The 12807-nt window shown below is 54.3% G+C and overlaps 1 protein-coding gene across 2 annotated transcripts; it reads right to left on the bottom strand.

Moving 5' to 3' along the window:
* Nucleotides 1-7460: 7460 nt before the first annotated feature.
* On the bottom strand, nt 7461-11955 carry FOXA2 (forkhead box A2). Of its 2 annotated transcripts, XM_024238886.2 has the most exons (3): nt 11739-11955; nt 10678-10747; nt 7461-9641 (listed from the first exon to the last, which is right to left on the bottom strand). In XM_024238886.2, exons 2-3 carry the CDS (start codon nt 10744-10746, stop codon nt 8337-8339), a joined length of 1374 nt encoding a protein of 457 aa, XP_024094654.1. In that variant the 5' UTR covers nt 10747; nt 11739-11955; the 3' UTR covers nt 7461-8336. The 2 variants fall into 2 exon arrangements, with proteins under 2 accessions (XP_024094654.1, XP_024094653.1); XM_024238885.2 differs by lacking the exon at nt 11739-11955 and having other exon boundaries at nt 10678-11056.
* Between the last annotated feature and the right edge of the window lie 852 nt (nt 11956-12807).

Raw genomic sequence — 12807 nt, forward strand, 5'->3', positions numbered from 1 at the left:
TGATTGGATTGACTAGAGTTTCCATTCAAAATAAGAGAGGGCAGGACGTGGATGGGGGCATGAAGGCCACTGAATACACTAAAATGGTAAAACAAAATTTCTGCCAAGAAATTGACTAACTTTTCTGAAGAAAAATTCTCTCTTTTCTAGAGAGAGGACTTTCTCAGCTAGCAGGGGATAGATTTGTTGAAGTTACAACTTCTTTCTGTGTGTGAACTGCCCCGATTAATGTAGCTCAGAATCACAGAACAAATGAAAAATATATAGTGAAATTGATCTCCTTTATTTGAAAGTTAAAATGGGTTTGTGGAGGTAAAGTAGGCAAAAAGCTTGAGCAGAACTGTATATTTTATACTAAAGGGCACACATGTTGACATCCTGACGTTTTTGCTAAAGGTGCTTCTGACTTCCATATGAAGCTCTCTATAACCCAGCTCCTGCCCCGGAACCTCACCCTGTTCATTCACAGAAAACGTCATCTAATCATCATCTGTCCTTTTTGATTATCCAGCTATCTACCTCAGGCCTTAGTGCCTTCCAAGCCCTCTCCTCCAAATACTTCCAAAGATTGTTTTATGTTTTCAAATAAAGCACTTTTAACATTCATGAATTCAAGTTAGGAATTATATATATGCTTTCCTTTCAGTAAGCAACAATTTCCCAACAAAATTCAATATATAATTACTTCTGCTTTATAAAAATAGAAGGAATAATAAATTGAGATTACATTTTTCATTAAATACCAAGTCAGAATTCACATGCATGCAATCTTATTTTTATTTGCTCAGATCATTACCAACCCTAGTTCAAAAAACATCCCTGCTTATTTTTGGACCTGTGTCTTATTATTTTCAAATCAGTGAAACAATGGGAAAGCTGATTTACTCATTAAAAAATAAACTAGGACCCACTCATTTAAAGAAGCAGAGATTGAACCACATAAGCAAGTAGAACTAAAAAAGAGCAAACAATTCTCGTTACAAAGTTATAATGCTGCATTACACGCCAGTATTTTTCCCTTACACATACGTTTGTGAGGCTGAAATATTCTCTCTCAATAAATTTAATGATGTTTAAGTCAAGAAAGTATAGTATTGCCAGCATCATCTCCTGACACTGCTGGGAATATTGCTGCCCTTGATTAACAAGAGAGGGTTAAACCCCAGGCACTTGCCCTGGTTGGAAGTGAGACCTCTAGCTTTGCATGAATGAATGTAACTTAATTTGTTGCTTCTTTTAGCACTCCCAGCTATCAGTTGTGTTATCTAACAGTGAAATATCACCCCTTCTTTAGAGAGAGATTGAGGACAAGTAAGTCAATGCTTTTTAATGTGAACCTGCGGGGGGCGGGGGGAGTGGTGACAATGACATCTGATCAGTCCATGTGAATGTTGGCAGTGAGCTCAGAGCTCTGACAAACAGCAACTAACGTAAAAAATAAGCACACTGTTGTGAAGGTATGCTTGTAAAAACTCCCTGTCCTCTCTACCTTTCCATGAGTGGTACTTTAGCACAAGGTGGCAGCTTCTTCTGCAGAGGATACAAACGATCTGGACTAGGCCCCAAGGGTGCAGGGACTGAGGGGGAGGGGAGAATAGGCATCACCTCCAGTCTAGCAAGAGGGACTGCGACGGAATTACAGCTTGTAAAATAAGCCTCCATCAGTCTCCCAGGAGACAGCCGGCCTCAACTTGGGTGTTCCCTGCTTGTTAGCCTCAGTCATAATTGGTCTCTCCTCCCATCCCACGTTGTTGGTTTTCTGTGTGTGGCTTTTGGTGTGAGCGTGTTAGGTCATCAACAAATACAATAGCGGGAGGGGGCAACTGGGGACACACATGATTGTTTTAGAGAAGAAAGGAGAAAAGGGATAAGAGAGTGAGCAGGAAGGCTGTGAACAGAATGGGGAAGATGGCCCAGGATTTAGGCTTCCGAGGCACCCCCTGGAGTGCTCCAGGGTAGGGAGCTCCCTGGGAGTTTTGTTAAAGGGAGAAGAGGCCTGCCGGGAGCTGGGGACCCTGCTGAGCTCCGCTGAAGACATTCATCCATTCTACGCTATTTTTATTTGCTTGTCTCTGGGGGTGCCTGTAACATCCTGCCCACATCCGGTGCCTCTCATCAAAAAAGAATTTTTCAAAAAATCCCAATCAGGGTGATTTGCTCTACAAAGGCCGCGTGTGTGGAGCTGAAGACCTAAAGAACAGCCCAGGACCCTGGTGGGGGTAGGGTGTGGGTCACAGGCCTTCATCCTTCTTCCATCCATTGTTAAAATAGATTCTCACTATCTTGTCTCTCCATCCCCCATCTCGTTTCACCTCTTCTCAGAGGAAAGCTGGGGATAGAGGCTACAGTAAATTTCTGATCTAAAGTTAGCTATAAAGCCTAGAGTGGAGATGTCTTCACATTTAAGGAAGGTTGAAGATACAGTGCATTGTTTTTGCTCAGAAGGGGAAAGATAAAGATAAGATCCCTAGATCCTTGAGTCTTTATTTACTGTAAAAAGAACATTTGACCGCGGAAAGAAAGAGCAAGAAGTGTAATTAAGTCAAGTTGCAAACTTTGAGGATTGATTATTTTTTTCTGTTTGTATGTTTTAAAGTTTTACATTTTACTCGACAACCCCTGGCTGGCCTGGTTGCCATGGTGCTGCCTCCAGGGCTGGTGTCCATGCTGTCCCCCACCCAGTAGGATTTCAGGTCTGAAACCTTGTTCTTTTGCTACAGCAGGGACAACAAACTGGAGTTAATGGCACTAGGGTGTGCGTGGGGGTGGAGGTGGTCTATTCTGTATGGCAGGACTTGATGCCTAGGACTTTGCGGACATTAGCCAGAGCGAGCTGCTTGCCACTGCAGGTTCATGGTGTTTGGGAGGAAAATGTTTCCTTTCCTGCCCTCTCTTGCAGGGTGACGCTGCATAGTCAGAAAAGGCCTTGCTGCTTTTTTGAAACATAACTGGTGTCTGCACATTCCAGATCTCATCTCGGTCACCCCTCCCTCCAAGCCAGGGCCACCTCCAGAGCCCCGGATGTGTAGAAGCATGCACTGCCCCGAAGAAAACGCGTTGCTCCCAGGTAACTTCAGGTACCTCCTCGGGCTAATGCCTCCTCCTATGCCCTATTGAGCCTTATCTCTTGCTTCTTCCCGCCCCACTCCCACATTTAAAGGCCTCCAAAGCATTGAGGAGCGGCTTCTCCTTATGAAGCTGGGGAGAAGGCGGGCGATAAAGATCGGGCGTTTAAATTGGCCATTTGGAAGATTACATCTCTTCAGCGAGGGTCTTTCTTTCAAAACTCGCACTGAATTAAGGGTCATGGCTACTCCGTACCCGGCTCTCAAAGGCACGGCACCTTTGAATTAGGTCGTGGAGTGGCCTGGGCGAGGGGACCAGGGGCCATCAAAGGCCCGAGGGAAGGCCGTGGGGCGACACCCGTCTAATGACAAGTAATTGACGGATTCGACGCCGCGCATTACCAGCGGAACGGGGGGCATTAATTATTTAAAAACGATTAGCCTTGCCGTGTGTCCTGCAGGCGTCCCATCATGTTCAGCGAAGATAACCAGCCACGCGAGGCGAGCCGGGGCTCGGAGGGCGGCGGGCGCGCTCCCCAGCAGGCTTCGGGTGCGGTGGACACGGGCGCACAGCCCAAGGCACCAGGGAAGGAGAGGAGGGGCCACCAAGGGTCCCCACACAGGAAGGTGACTACATAATACTGACCCTGCTGAACAACGAAACAGATTTCTGCCCACTTGGGTTCGAAGTCTGGTGACTGCGGCGCAGATGGGAAAGGCTTTCCGGTCGGGGTTGGTGGGCAATTTCCATGTGCCAGTTCCCTGTCGCGTCAGACCAAAGACCCAAAGTAACCGAGCCAGGCACGGGCCTCTCACAGTGCCTGCTACCCAGGTGTTTAAAGTAAAGACCCCAGAGAGAATGTGGATCTGGCCTGGGGCCGGGGATGGGGGGGAGCTGGTAGACATCTGGGGAAATACAACTTTATCATACCCTGCTCTCGAAAACCGAGAGTCCTGAGGTTTCAAGGGGCAGCAGCAGAGCTACTGTTTTTCCGAGGTCCACGCCTTTCCGCAGGCGGCGGAAAGACGCGGCTGGTTCTGTTGGGTCCTACAAACTCACGTCCTCCGGAATTCCTGAGGGCAAGCTCGGCACGCGTGAGCGTGCTCCTGCCCGTGGAAGGAGGGAAATCGGCGACTGGGTTGCAGGGAGAATGGGATGATAAATGGCCCTGCGTCTGCTTTCTGACTTTCTCTCCTGGACCCAGCTCGTAACCCCAGAGGCTCTCCAACCTGCCTGCCGCCAAGCACGGCTGTGCGCAAAGGCCACCAGCAGCTTCCTGCAGCCAGAGCTAAGGTTCACTTGCCTCTTAGAAAGGCGCGGCTCCTCCCCTGCTGCTGCTTGATGCCGACCCCCACCGTCTCCTCGGCCTGCCTGTGTCCGAGAAAGAGTTGAGACTGGACTCGAACCCCTGCGAGCCAAGAGGAGGGCGTCACCACGCTCGGGCCTCAGCCTCTTCAAACTCCCATGCACCACGCACATTGTTTTCTGCTGACCCCCACACTAGATTCTGGGGCCAAGGGGGTTCCCCACACCCCACCCTCCACTGTTCTCTGGAAACACGCTGCTCTCAGATCGAATCCCCAGACTCGAGCCGCTCGAGGGGTCTGTTTGGTTTCCTCGGGGCCCTACCAAACTCCTCTAACTGAGCTCAGAGCCTAAGCGGTCTGAGTTTGCAATTCTACGACCCTTCATCCTTCCAAGTCATGCACTTTCCGAACCCGCTGCAAAAAAAACCCAACGCCTTGAGTCTCCGTTGGCTGAGCTTACCACCAGCCAAGCCCGCCCGGGCGTCCGAGCCCTGGAAGGGAGAAGGGCTGGCTGGGGGAGGGGCGGTGCGCGGACAGGAGTGGGGTGCGGACGCTGAGGAGGGGAGCCGGGCGCGGCCCCCGGGTGGGCGCGCTCCCTACCTGCGGCGGCCGGCGGGCCGGCGAGCGGGCGGTTGGCGGAGCGTCCAGCGCGCGGAGGGAGGAGGCCGACTGCTCCGAGCCGAGGCATCCCCGCATTTATTTGAGCTCAAACCAAGCGACTGTTGACTTTAGCACACAAAGCAAAGATTTCACTGCCCGCTAGTTTAAAAATGAATATTTTACCAAGATATCGATCAGCGTTATAAAATTCAGTTAAGTACAATGGGATCCTGGCAAAAAAAAAAAAAAAGAATAATAAAGGAGGGGGGAGGCAATATAATATCTGTGCAAATTTGCTGAAGTGTGACGTGGCATGGAAAGTTTACCCTCCTGGAATTCGGATCTAGAATGTTTTTTTCGGTTGTTTACAGACTTTGTTTATTCACAGATCATGGTTGCTTAAACCGGCGCGCGGAAGGCGTGGGGAAAAAAGGAAAAAAAGGAGGGGGAGAGCCTCTGCACCCCACAATGAGTAGCGTTGGGGAAAGCGCGCAGAGGCGATTTGTGAGCTCGTAAGCTCCGAACCCGGGCTAGGGGAGGGATTTAAGCGGGAGGGGGGCGTGAAAGACACAAGAAGCACAGAAAAGCCTCCGAAAGCGCCTGCTCCCCGACATCCTTTTTATGTATTCGGACAGAACTATATCTTATCGGCCGGGATCAGTGAAGGGGGGCGCGCTAAGTAGTTTAAAACGACCCTCGCACAATGGGCGTGCCATACGAAACATAGCAGGTTAGGGCAGCGCTTTCAGCCTCCATTGTCCCCCACTCGGCCCCCGGCCCTGCCTCTCGGCTCCTTCGCCACGGGAGCCTTTTATGTGATAATGAAACACATTTCAGGCCGGGCTCACGACGTGTGTGTCCTTGCTAGGAGGAGCGGCGGCCTGATTGCTGGCTGTGGCCTCCGGATCCCCCCCTCCCCAATTTCTCTTCCTTGTGTTCTTCGGGACAATGTGGCATGTTAAGAAAGGGATTTGGAGGCGGGAGGGGGGCAGTGGTGGGGGGGAGGCGGAGGCGATGCCAAACCCCTCTCAAGCGCGTGGGAAGGCCAGGCTTGTTGGGGATGGCGGCGGGGTGGGGGATGGGGTGGCAGAGACCCCAGCAAGGTAGCACGCAAAGGCAGTCTCCAGGTCTGGGGCGTAGCTAGAACACCCCAGGTTAGGATGGTCAAGAAGCCCAAAGATCTAATCTTGAAAAAAAGAGCCTGGGCTTAGAAACCTGAGGCAAAAACTCCTAGCCTCCAGGTTTTCAGAGTGTCTTTACCCACCGCAAGTCAACTGCGCGCGGGAGTGGCTCCCAAGTCTGCCTGACCCGCAACCACACTGATCCTGGCGTCGCCCAGCCAGCAGATGTCCAGGGCAAAACCAACACCAGACTCTCCTTTGCGCACTCGGCCTTGGTTTTCACTGCCATTGGCCATCCTTTTAGGCCAGCGAGGTCGTCTGGGGGGAGAGGCGGCATGGTGTATAAGAATTCACTCTGGGATTTTTCGTTATACTTGTAGAGTCCTTGAAGGCTCACAAAATACCTGCATATCCCCTGGGTCCTGCAAACCTGGATTGCCAACCTTACCTAACTTACAAGAAGATTTGCAAGGGCCTTGAGTTTTGGAGGGAGATGGGAAGCAAATTTGCCGACAGTGGCATCTTCGATACTGTCATGGTCGATTGGCCAGACACCCCTTACCTCCTCCTCACTCCCAAATATACCCTATTTTTAAAAAACAGACTTGGATTGTTATCCTGATTTATCCTTTCAAACCAATTCCAGGAGAAGGTCTTCTAAATGTTTCCCTACACCAAGTGTCTCACCATTTCTGGGTTAGCAAGGTCTTTCTGGGTTAGCAAGGTCTGCCATGGTTGTGCACAGTACCTGCTCCAGGGAGAAGGGTGGGAAAGGGTGGTGCCCTGTGTACAGAGGAGGCTGGAAGATCCAGGCAGAGTCCCAATTCCACCACTGTTCACAGTGGTGAACAGGCAAAGTGCTGCACCACAAATTTGCAAGTTTGATTCAGGCTCATTGACCTGAAGAGAGGCCCAAGATTAGAAGTACAGCAAAAACATGTGAAATCCAGGCTTCCCCCAAGAGAAGCAAGCTGTGGGGCTCAAGAGACCACAACAACAGGGCACATTCAAGCAACCAAGGTGGAAAATTGTGATATGTGGAGAGTGATCTTCTACTGGCTTTAAAAATAAACCTGCTGGAATGGTCTTCCTGGGATCTGTGTATTTCATTGTGTGTAAAGTTAACCCCCAAATTCAAAAAGTAACCATAAACCATATGAGTTCCATTTAATAATGTGCTTGCTTTAGTGTTTAGGGGGATGTGTACTGGTATCTGCAAATTTGAAGTGGATTTAGAGAAATAAGATGGATTGACCAATGGAGGTGAAGATAGATGGACAAGTATGTGATAAAGCAAATATAATGAAATGTTAATTGCAGAATCTCGGGAGCAGGTCCCTGTGTGTCTACTGTAAAATTCATTCAATTTTGGTATGTCTGAAAATTTTATTAATAAAATGTTGGGAAAACAGCAACACTCCCTGGGCCAAAATAAAATACAACCTGCAACCAGTCAGGGTATCCCTCCCTCCTTCTTGAAATAATTTCCAAGGCTGTATATTTTTTAAGCCAAGTAAAGAAAAGAAAAATCTGGAAGAAAAGATTCAAGGGATAAAACCAGGTATAACACTTTAATATAGATTTGTGGAACTCTGGCCCTTGCAGCCAGAATACACATTTATAAGCCATAAATAAAGCACGCAGAAACCATAAATTAATCAGACCCGAGACCTGGATTTCACCGTGTCAAGATTGGGAATTCTTTTTTTTTTTTTTTCTTTTTCTTGGTCATTTACAACAGACCCTTACATTATTTTTTTTTCCTGTTTTTAAACAATAGTACAACCCTCTGGTTCTGTTAAAACTACATGGTTTTACACCGAGTCACTCACAAAAGTTTTTTTTTTTTTTTTTTTTTTTTTAAGTAAGACTTCCCTGCAACAACAGCAATGGAGGAGAACAACAACAACAAAAAAATCAGAATCTGCAGGTGCTTGAAGAAGCAGGAGTCTACACAGTAGTGGAAACCGGAGGCTTTTTTTTTTTTTAACTTTATATTCTTTCCCGTTTTCCTTCTTATATAGAACGTGGGGTATCTGTGTGGCCCTCTGTTTGGGACGGAAGGGCTGCAGCGGGTGAAGGGAGACTGCTGTCTTGGGGGTGTTGGGGTGGGGGTGTTATGGATTTCTTCTCCCTTGCGTCTCTGCAACACCGTCTCCCCAAAGTTTCGACCCCCACTGGCTCTCTCACTTATCCTCGATCCGGGCTGCCAGAGTTAGCCGGGCCTGAAGCCGTCGTCTTCTTAAGAGGAGTTCATAATGGGCCGGGAGTACACCCCCTGGTAGTAGGAGGTATCTGCGGCCAGGGGTGAGGCGTCCAGGCCCGTTTTGTTCGTGACAGGGCCCATGGCCAAGCTGCCAGGCATGGGGGAACCGTAGCCGGGGTAGTGCATCACCTGTTCGTAGGCCTTGAGGTCCATTTTGTGGGGCTGGTGGTGGTGGTGGCTGTGGTGGTGCTGCTGCTCCGAGGACATGAGGTTGTTGATGGAGAACGGGTGGTTGAAGGCGTAGTGGTGTTCCGGCTTCAGGTGGGCCTCAGGCGGCAGGCCCGGGTGGTGAGGCGGGCCCAGCAGGTGGGCCGCGGCCTGCTGCTGCTGCCCGGGAGAGGGCGCCGGCTCTGGGGGGCTCAGCGCTGCAGCTGGCGTCCCCTTCAGCTCTCCCAGGCCCCCTCGCTTGTGCTCCTGGCAAGGGGAGGCGCTCGAGTGAGGCGACTCGGTGCCCGCCGGAGTCTCGGAGGCCGGCCCGGCGGCCTCCCCGAGTTGAGCCTGCGAGGCCTGGGCCCCAGAGGCCGCCTTCTTGCCGCTGCCCGCGGCGCCTGCGGCCTCCTTCAGCGCCAGCTGCTTCTCGCACTTGAAGCGCTTCTGGCGGCGCAGGTAGCAGCCGTTCTCGAACATGTTGCCCGAGTCAGGGTGCAGGGTCCAGAAGGAGCCCTTGCCGGGCTTGTCGGGCGAGCGGGGCACCTTCAGGAAGCAGTCGTTGAAGGAGAGCGAGTGGCGGATGGAGTTCTGCCAGCGCTGCTGGTTCTGCCGATAGAAGGGGAAGAGGTCCATGATCCACTGGTAGATCTCGCTCAGCGTCAGCATCTTGTTGGGGCTCTGCTGGATGGCCATGGTGATGAGCGAGATGTACGAGTAGGGCGGCTTTGCGTGCGTGTAGCTGCGCCGGTAGGTCTTGGGGTCGCGCGCGCGACTCAGGCCCGCCTGCCCGTACATGGGGCTCATGGAGTTCATGTTGGCGTAGGGGGCCAGGCCGCCCATGGCCCCGGCCCCCTGCCCCCCGAGCGGGCTCAGGCTGGGACTCAAGTGCGGCCCCATGCCCGCCACGCCGGCCGCCCCGGCCGAGCCACCCATGCCCGCCATGGCGCCCGCGCCGGGGGACATGCCCGCCAGGGACGGGCTCATGCCAGCGCCCACGTACGACGACATGTTCATGGAGCCCGCGCTCATGTTGCCCGAGCCGCTGCCCATGGCGGCCGCCGACATGCTCATGTACGTGTTCATGCCGTTCATCCCCAGGCCGGCGTTCATGTTGCTCACGGACGAGTAGCCCTGCGGACAGAGCCCCGGGAGGGAGGCGACAGCGTTAGCACCGGGGCTGGAGGGTGCCCAGACCTCCCACCCACCGCCCAGGCCTCCGCGTCCGGGAGGCCTCCGGGGAGCCCTTTCCTCCCCTGTGGCCCAGTGTCCGGACTCCGAGTCTGTTTCATCCAGGGAGAGTAATGATCGATCGCCCTTGGGAAGGTGGCGAGCGGATTGCTGCTTGGGCACGTGGCCCGTTCCTAGCCCTTCTCCACCTCGCCCAGATTCTAGAACAGGGGTCCCATGGAGTACTCCCAAGCCAGCACCCCAAATGCATTCCCCTACCCCAGAGTCTCCCCAAACTCTCCTACCAGCATACTGAGCTGGCGCCGAGGCCCGAAGTCCCCGGACGCCACCTCCGGTCGCAGCAAGCAACCTGCGGGACACGGCGCGGGGCGCCTCGGGCTGCCTCCAGCGAAGACTGTCCCGGGCCCCCTCTGTCCCGTCTCCCTCCAGGGACCCCTTCCCTTGTCCCAGGGAAACTGAAAGGCAGTGCCTGTGCGGAGTGCGGGGGCGGCTGGAGGCACTGAACGGGGCAATAGGGAAGGAATCGAGACCTGAACCACACGCGGCTGAGCTTTGCAGGTACAAACTTTCTTTCTCTTTGTCCACTAGTCTTTGACTCTGCCTCCACTTCAGCCCCCAACTCCTACCCATCTTCTCCTCCTCAGCTCCCCACCCCCTCGCCGGCCGACCTCCCACCCCTCCCCAGCCGCGCGCTGCCAAACACAACTCTGTTAGGATAGTGCGTGGCTCGGCCACGAAGAGGATTTGGAGGCGCCGCAAGTCAATATTTGATCACAAAGTTAATATTATCTCAAGGCTAACAGTGTGTCGTATAAAAAAGAGACCCATTTGATTCCAAGGAGGGAGGAAAAGGCGGCTGCCCAGAAAGGCTGGGGTTGTGGGGCGGGGTGGGGGGATGCCAGCGAGGGAAGCGGTCCTGAGGTTGAGGAAGGAGCGAGCGCCGCCGCTCCACTTCCCCCTGGAAAAGACGAGCGCTTACCTCGGGCTCTGCATAGTAGCTGCTCCAGTCGGACGGCTCGTGCCCTTCCATCTTCACCGCTCCCAGCATACTGGAAGCCGAGTGCATGGCAGTTTAAAATTTAACAGCCACAACAAACGACCAGCAATCACCCCCCACCCCCACCCTCTTTTAAAAAAAGTCAGCCAAGTCACCGTCCCCTCCTCCCTCCCTCTCTCGCGCTCCCTCTCCCTGGGCTCCACTCCCTCTCTCTCCCTGGGCAGGCCGGAGGCGGTAGTTGGAAGTGGGCGGGAGGTGGGGGGGGCGAGGAGCGGAGGAGGCCCAGGCCAGCGCCCCGCGGTAGGGAGCGCCCGCCGCCGCCGCGCTCACGGGCTGCCGGGTGGCGGCTGAGGTTGGCAGTGCCGAGCTGCCCCGAGGCAGCGGGAAGCGCGCGGCGCGGGGGCTGGTGGGGGGGTGGGGAGGAGGAGGAAGGAGGAAGGGGGAGGAGGAGGAGGAGGAGGAGGAGGTGGAGGAGGAGGAGGAGGTGTGGACCGCGGAGCGGACAAGTGCCGCAGTGACGTGGGCGGCTGGTGATATAGCGCGGCGCGCTGGCGCGGGCCTCCAATCCCCAGACCCGGGGCAGCCCATTTGAATAATCAGCTCACACCTAGGTGAGAGGGAGCCGCAGCCGGCGCTCCGCACCTGCCCCTCAGCGCCTGCCGCCCGCCCCACCGCCGCGGCGCCCCGCACTCCTGGGCGGGCCAGGGGAGCGGGCCGGGCGGGTGATAGGGCACGCGGGATCCCCGGTCGAGCCCCCTTTCCTCCCGGGTCCACGGCGAGTCCCCTGAGGAAGGAAGGACCTGGGAGGAGACCACCCTCGGGGGCGGCTCCGGCCTCCAGCCCCCGCCCAGTCCCATCGCGCCGAGCGCCCGGTGAGCCTGTCGGAGGGCGCGTCCGGCCTCCGTGCCCGGCAGATCCCTATGAAAGCCAGATTTATTTATGCCGGGTTTCTTCGCTCTCAGTGCTCATTCTCTGTCAAAACAGCAAGCCCATGACAGCCAATTTGCAAAGCGCTGTTCTATTTAGAAAAACTACGTACACACCTTTAACTCGCCCGCCGCTGCTCCTGCGAGGCCCCTCCCTGTTACAGTTCAGACCCGGAGCGGCCTCGGGAGACGCGCCTGGCGCACGGTCTGGCCGCCTCAGCTCTCTGACTCCTCAGAGCCCGGCCGCCAGGGACCCGCAGTGGGGGCGGCCGGCGCCTGGCGCAAGCAGCCCCTCTAGCAGCGGCCGACGGTAGGGAGGCTGAGATTTGTCTCTGATATTCAGGCCGGCGTGTTTCAAGGTTACTTTTCAGTCACAACCGAGGTGCCCACAGCATTTCGTAACTAAAACAAACAGGGCAGGAGGTGGGGAGGGAGGGGTGAGGAGAGAAGAATCCAGGAATCAATGATGGGGCATATGCAGTTGACTTCAAGAGCGTCTCTGTCCTCTCTGTCTTCCAGAGGGACTGCTTTATAGAAATTAGAAACTCCAGCAATCATATACTTTTATTTCCCTTGCAGCTCTTGGGTTCAAAAATTGTCTTCTGTTCTGGGTTAGCCTGTGAGCCCAGATTTGGGGTGGGGGGATATTGCAGGTGTTTGGATGTGGAGGCTCTTTCTTGGTTGTGAAAACCTGGCTGGGCCTTGGGGATCCGGCCCTGTATCCACCCCCTCAGACACAGAGAACGCATAGGAACTTGTGGGCATCCAACCCACCTGTCCAAAATCGGGGGCGATGGTGGCAGAAGACAGGCGAGATGGCAGACACGGAGCTTCGCATTGAAGCTTGAGTAAGGGTGAGGCTGGAAGGCAAACAAGGAGGGAGCAGTAGGCACAGGGGAACCACCTCCCCAACCCCGGGACTCTCAGGTCCGCACGGTTTGGGACACAGGAGGAAGCCGCCGGCAGCACCCTTTGCTACTGAAATGCAGATGGTTTGGACAATTCATAAAGAGGGCATTAATAAGCCCGCTGAGTGAGTGCCAGGGCGGGATTCTCCCACAAATTCAAGGTCTGCATCTCCGCGGAAGCCGTGCCCATCGGTCCCCAGAGTGCTGAAGGCTCCCACGAGGGTCAGGCCAGCCAGGTGCGCCAGGGAAGGGGCTTGATGGTGTGTACGGCTACGCAG

Source organism: Pongo abelii, chromosome 21 (assembly GCF_028885655.2).
Source record: "Pongo abelii isolate AG06213 chromosome 21, NHGRI_mPonAbe1-v2.0_pri, whole genome shotgun sequence".
Lineage (NCBI taxonomy): Eukaryota > Metazoa > Chordata > Mammalia > Primates > Hominidae > Pongo > Pongo abelii.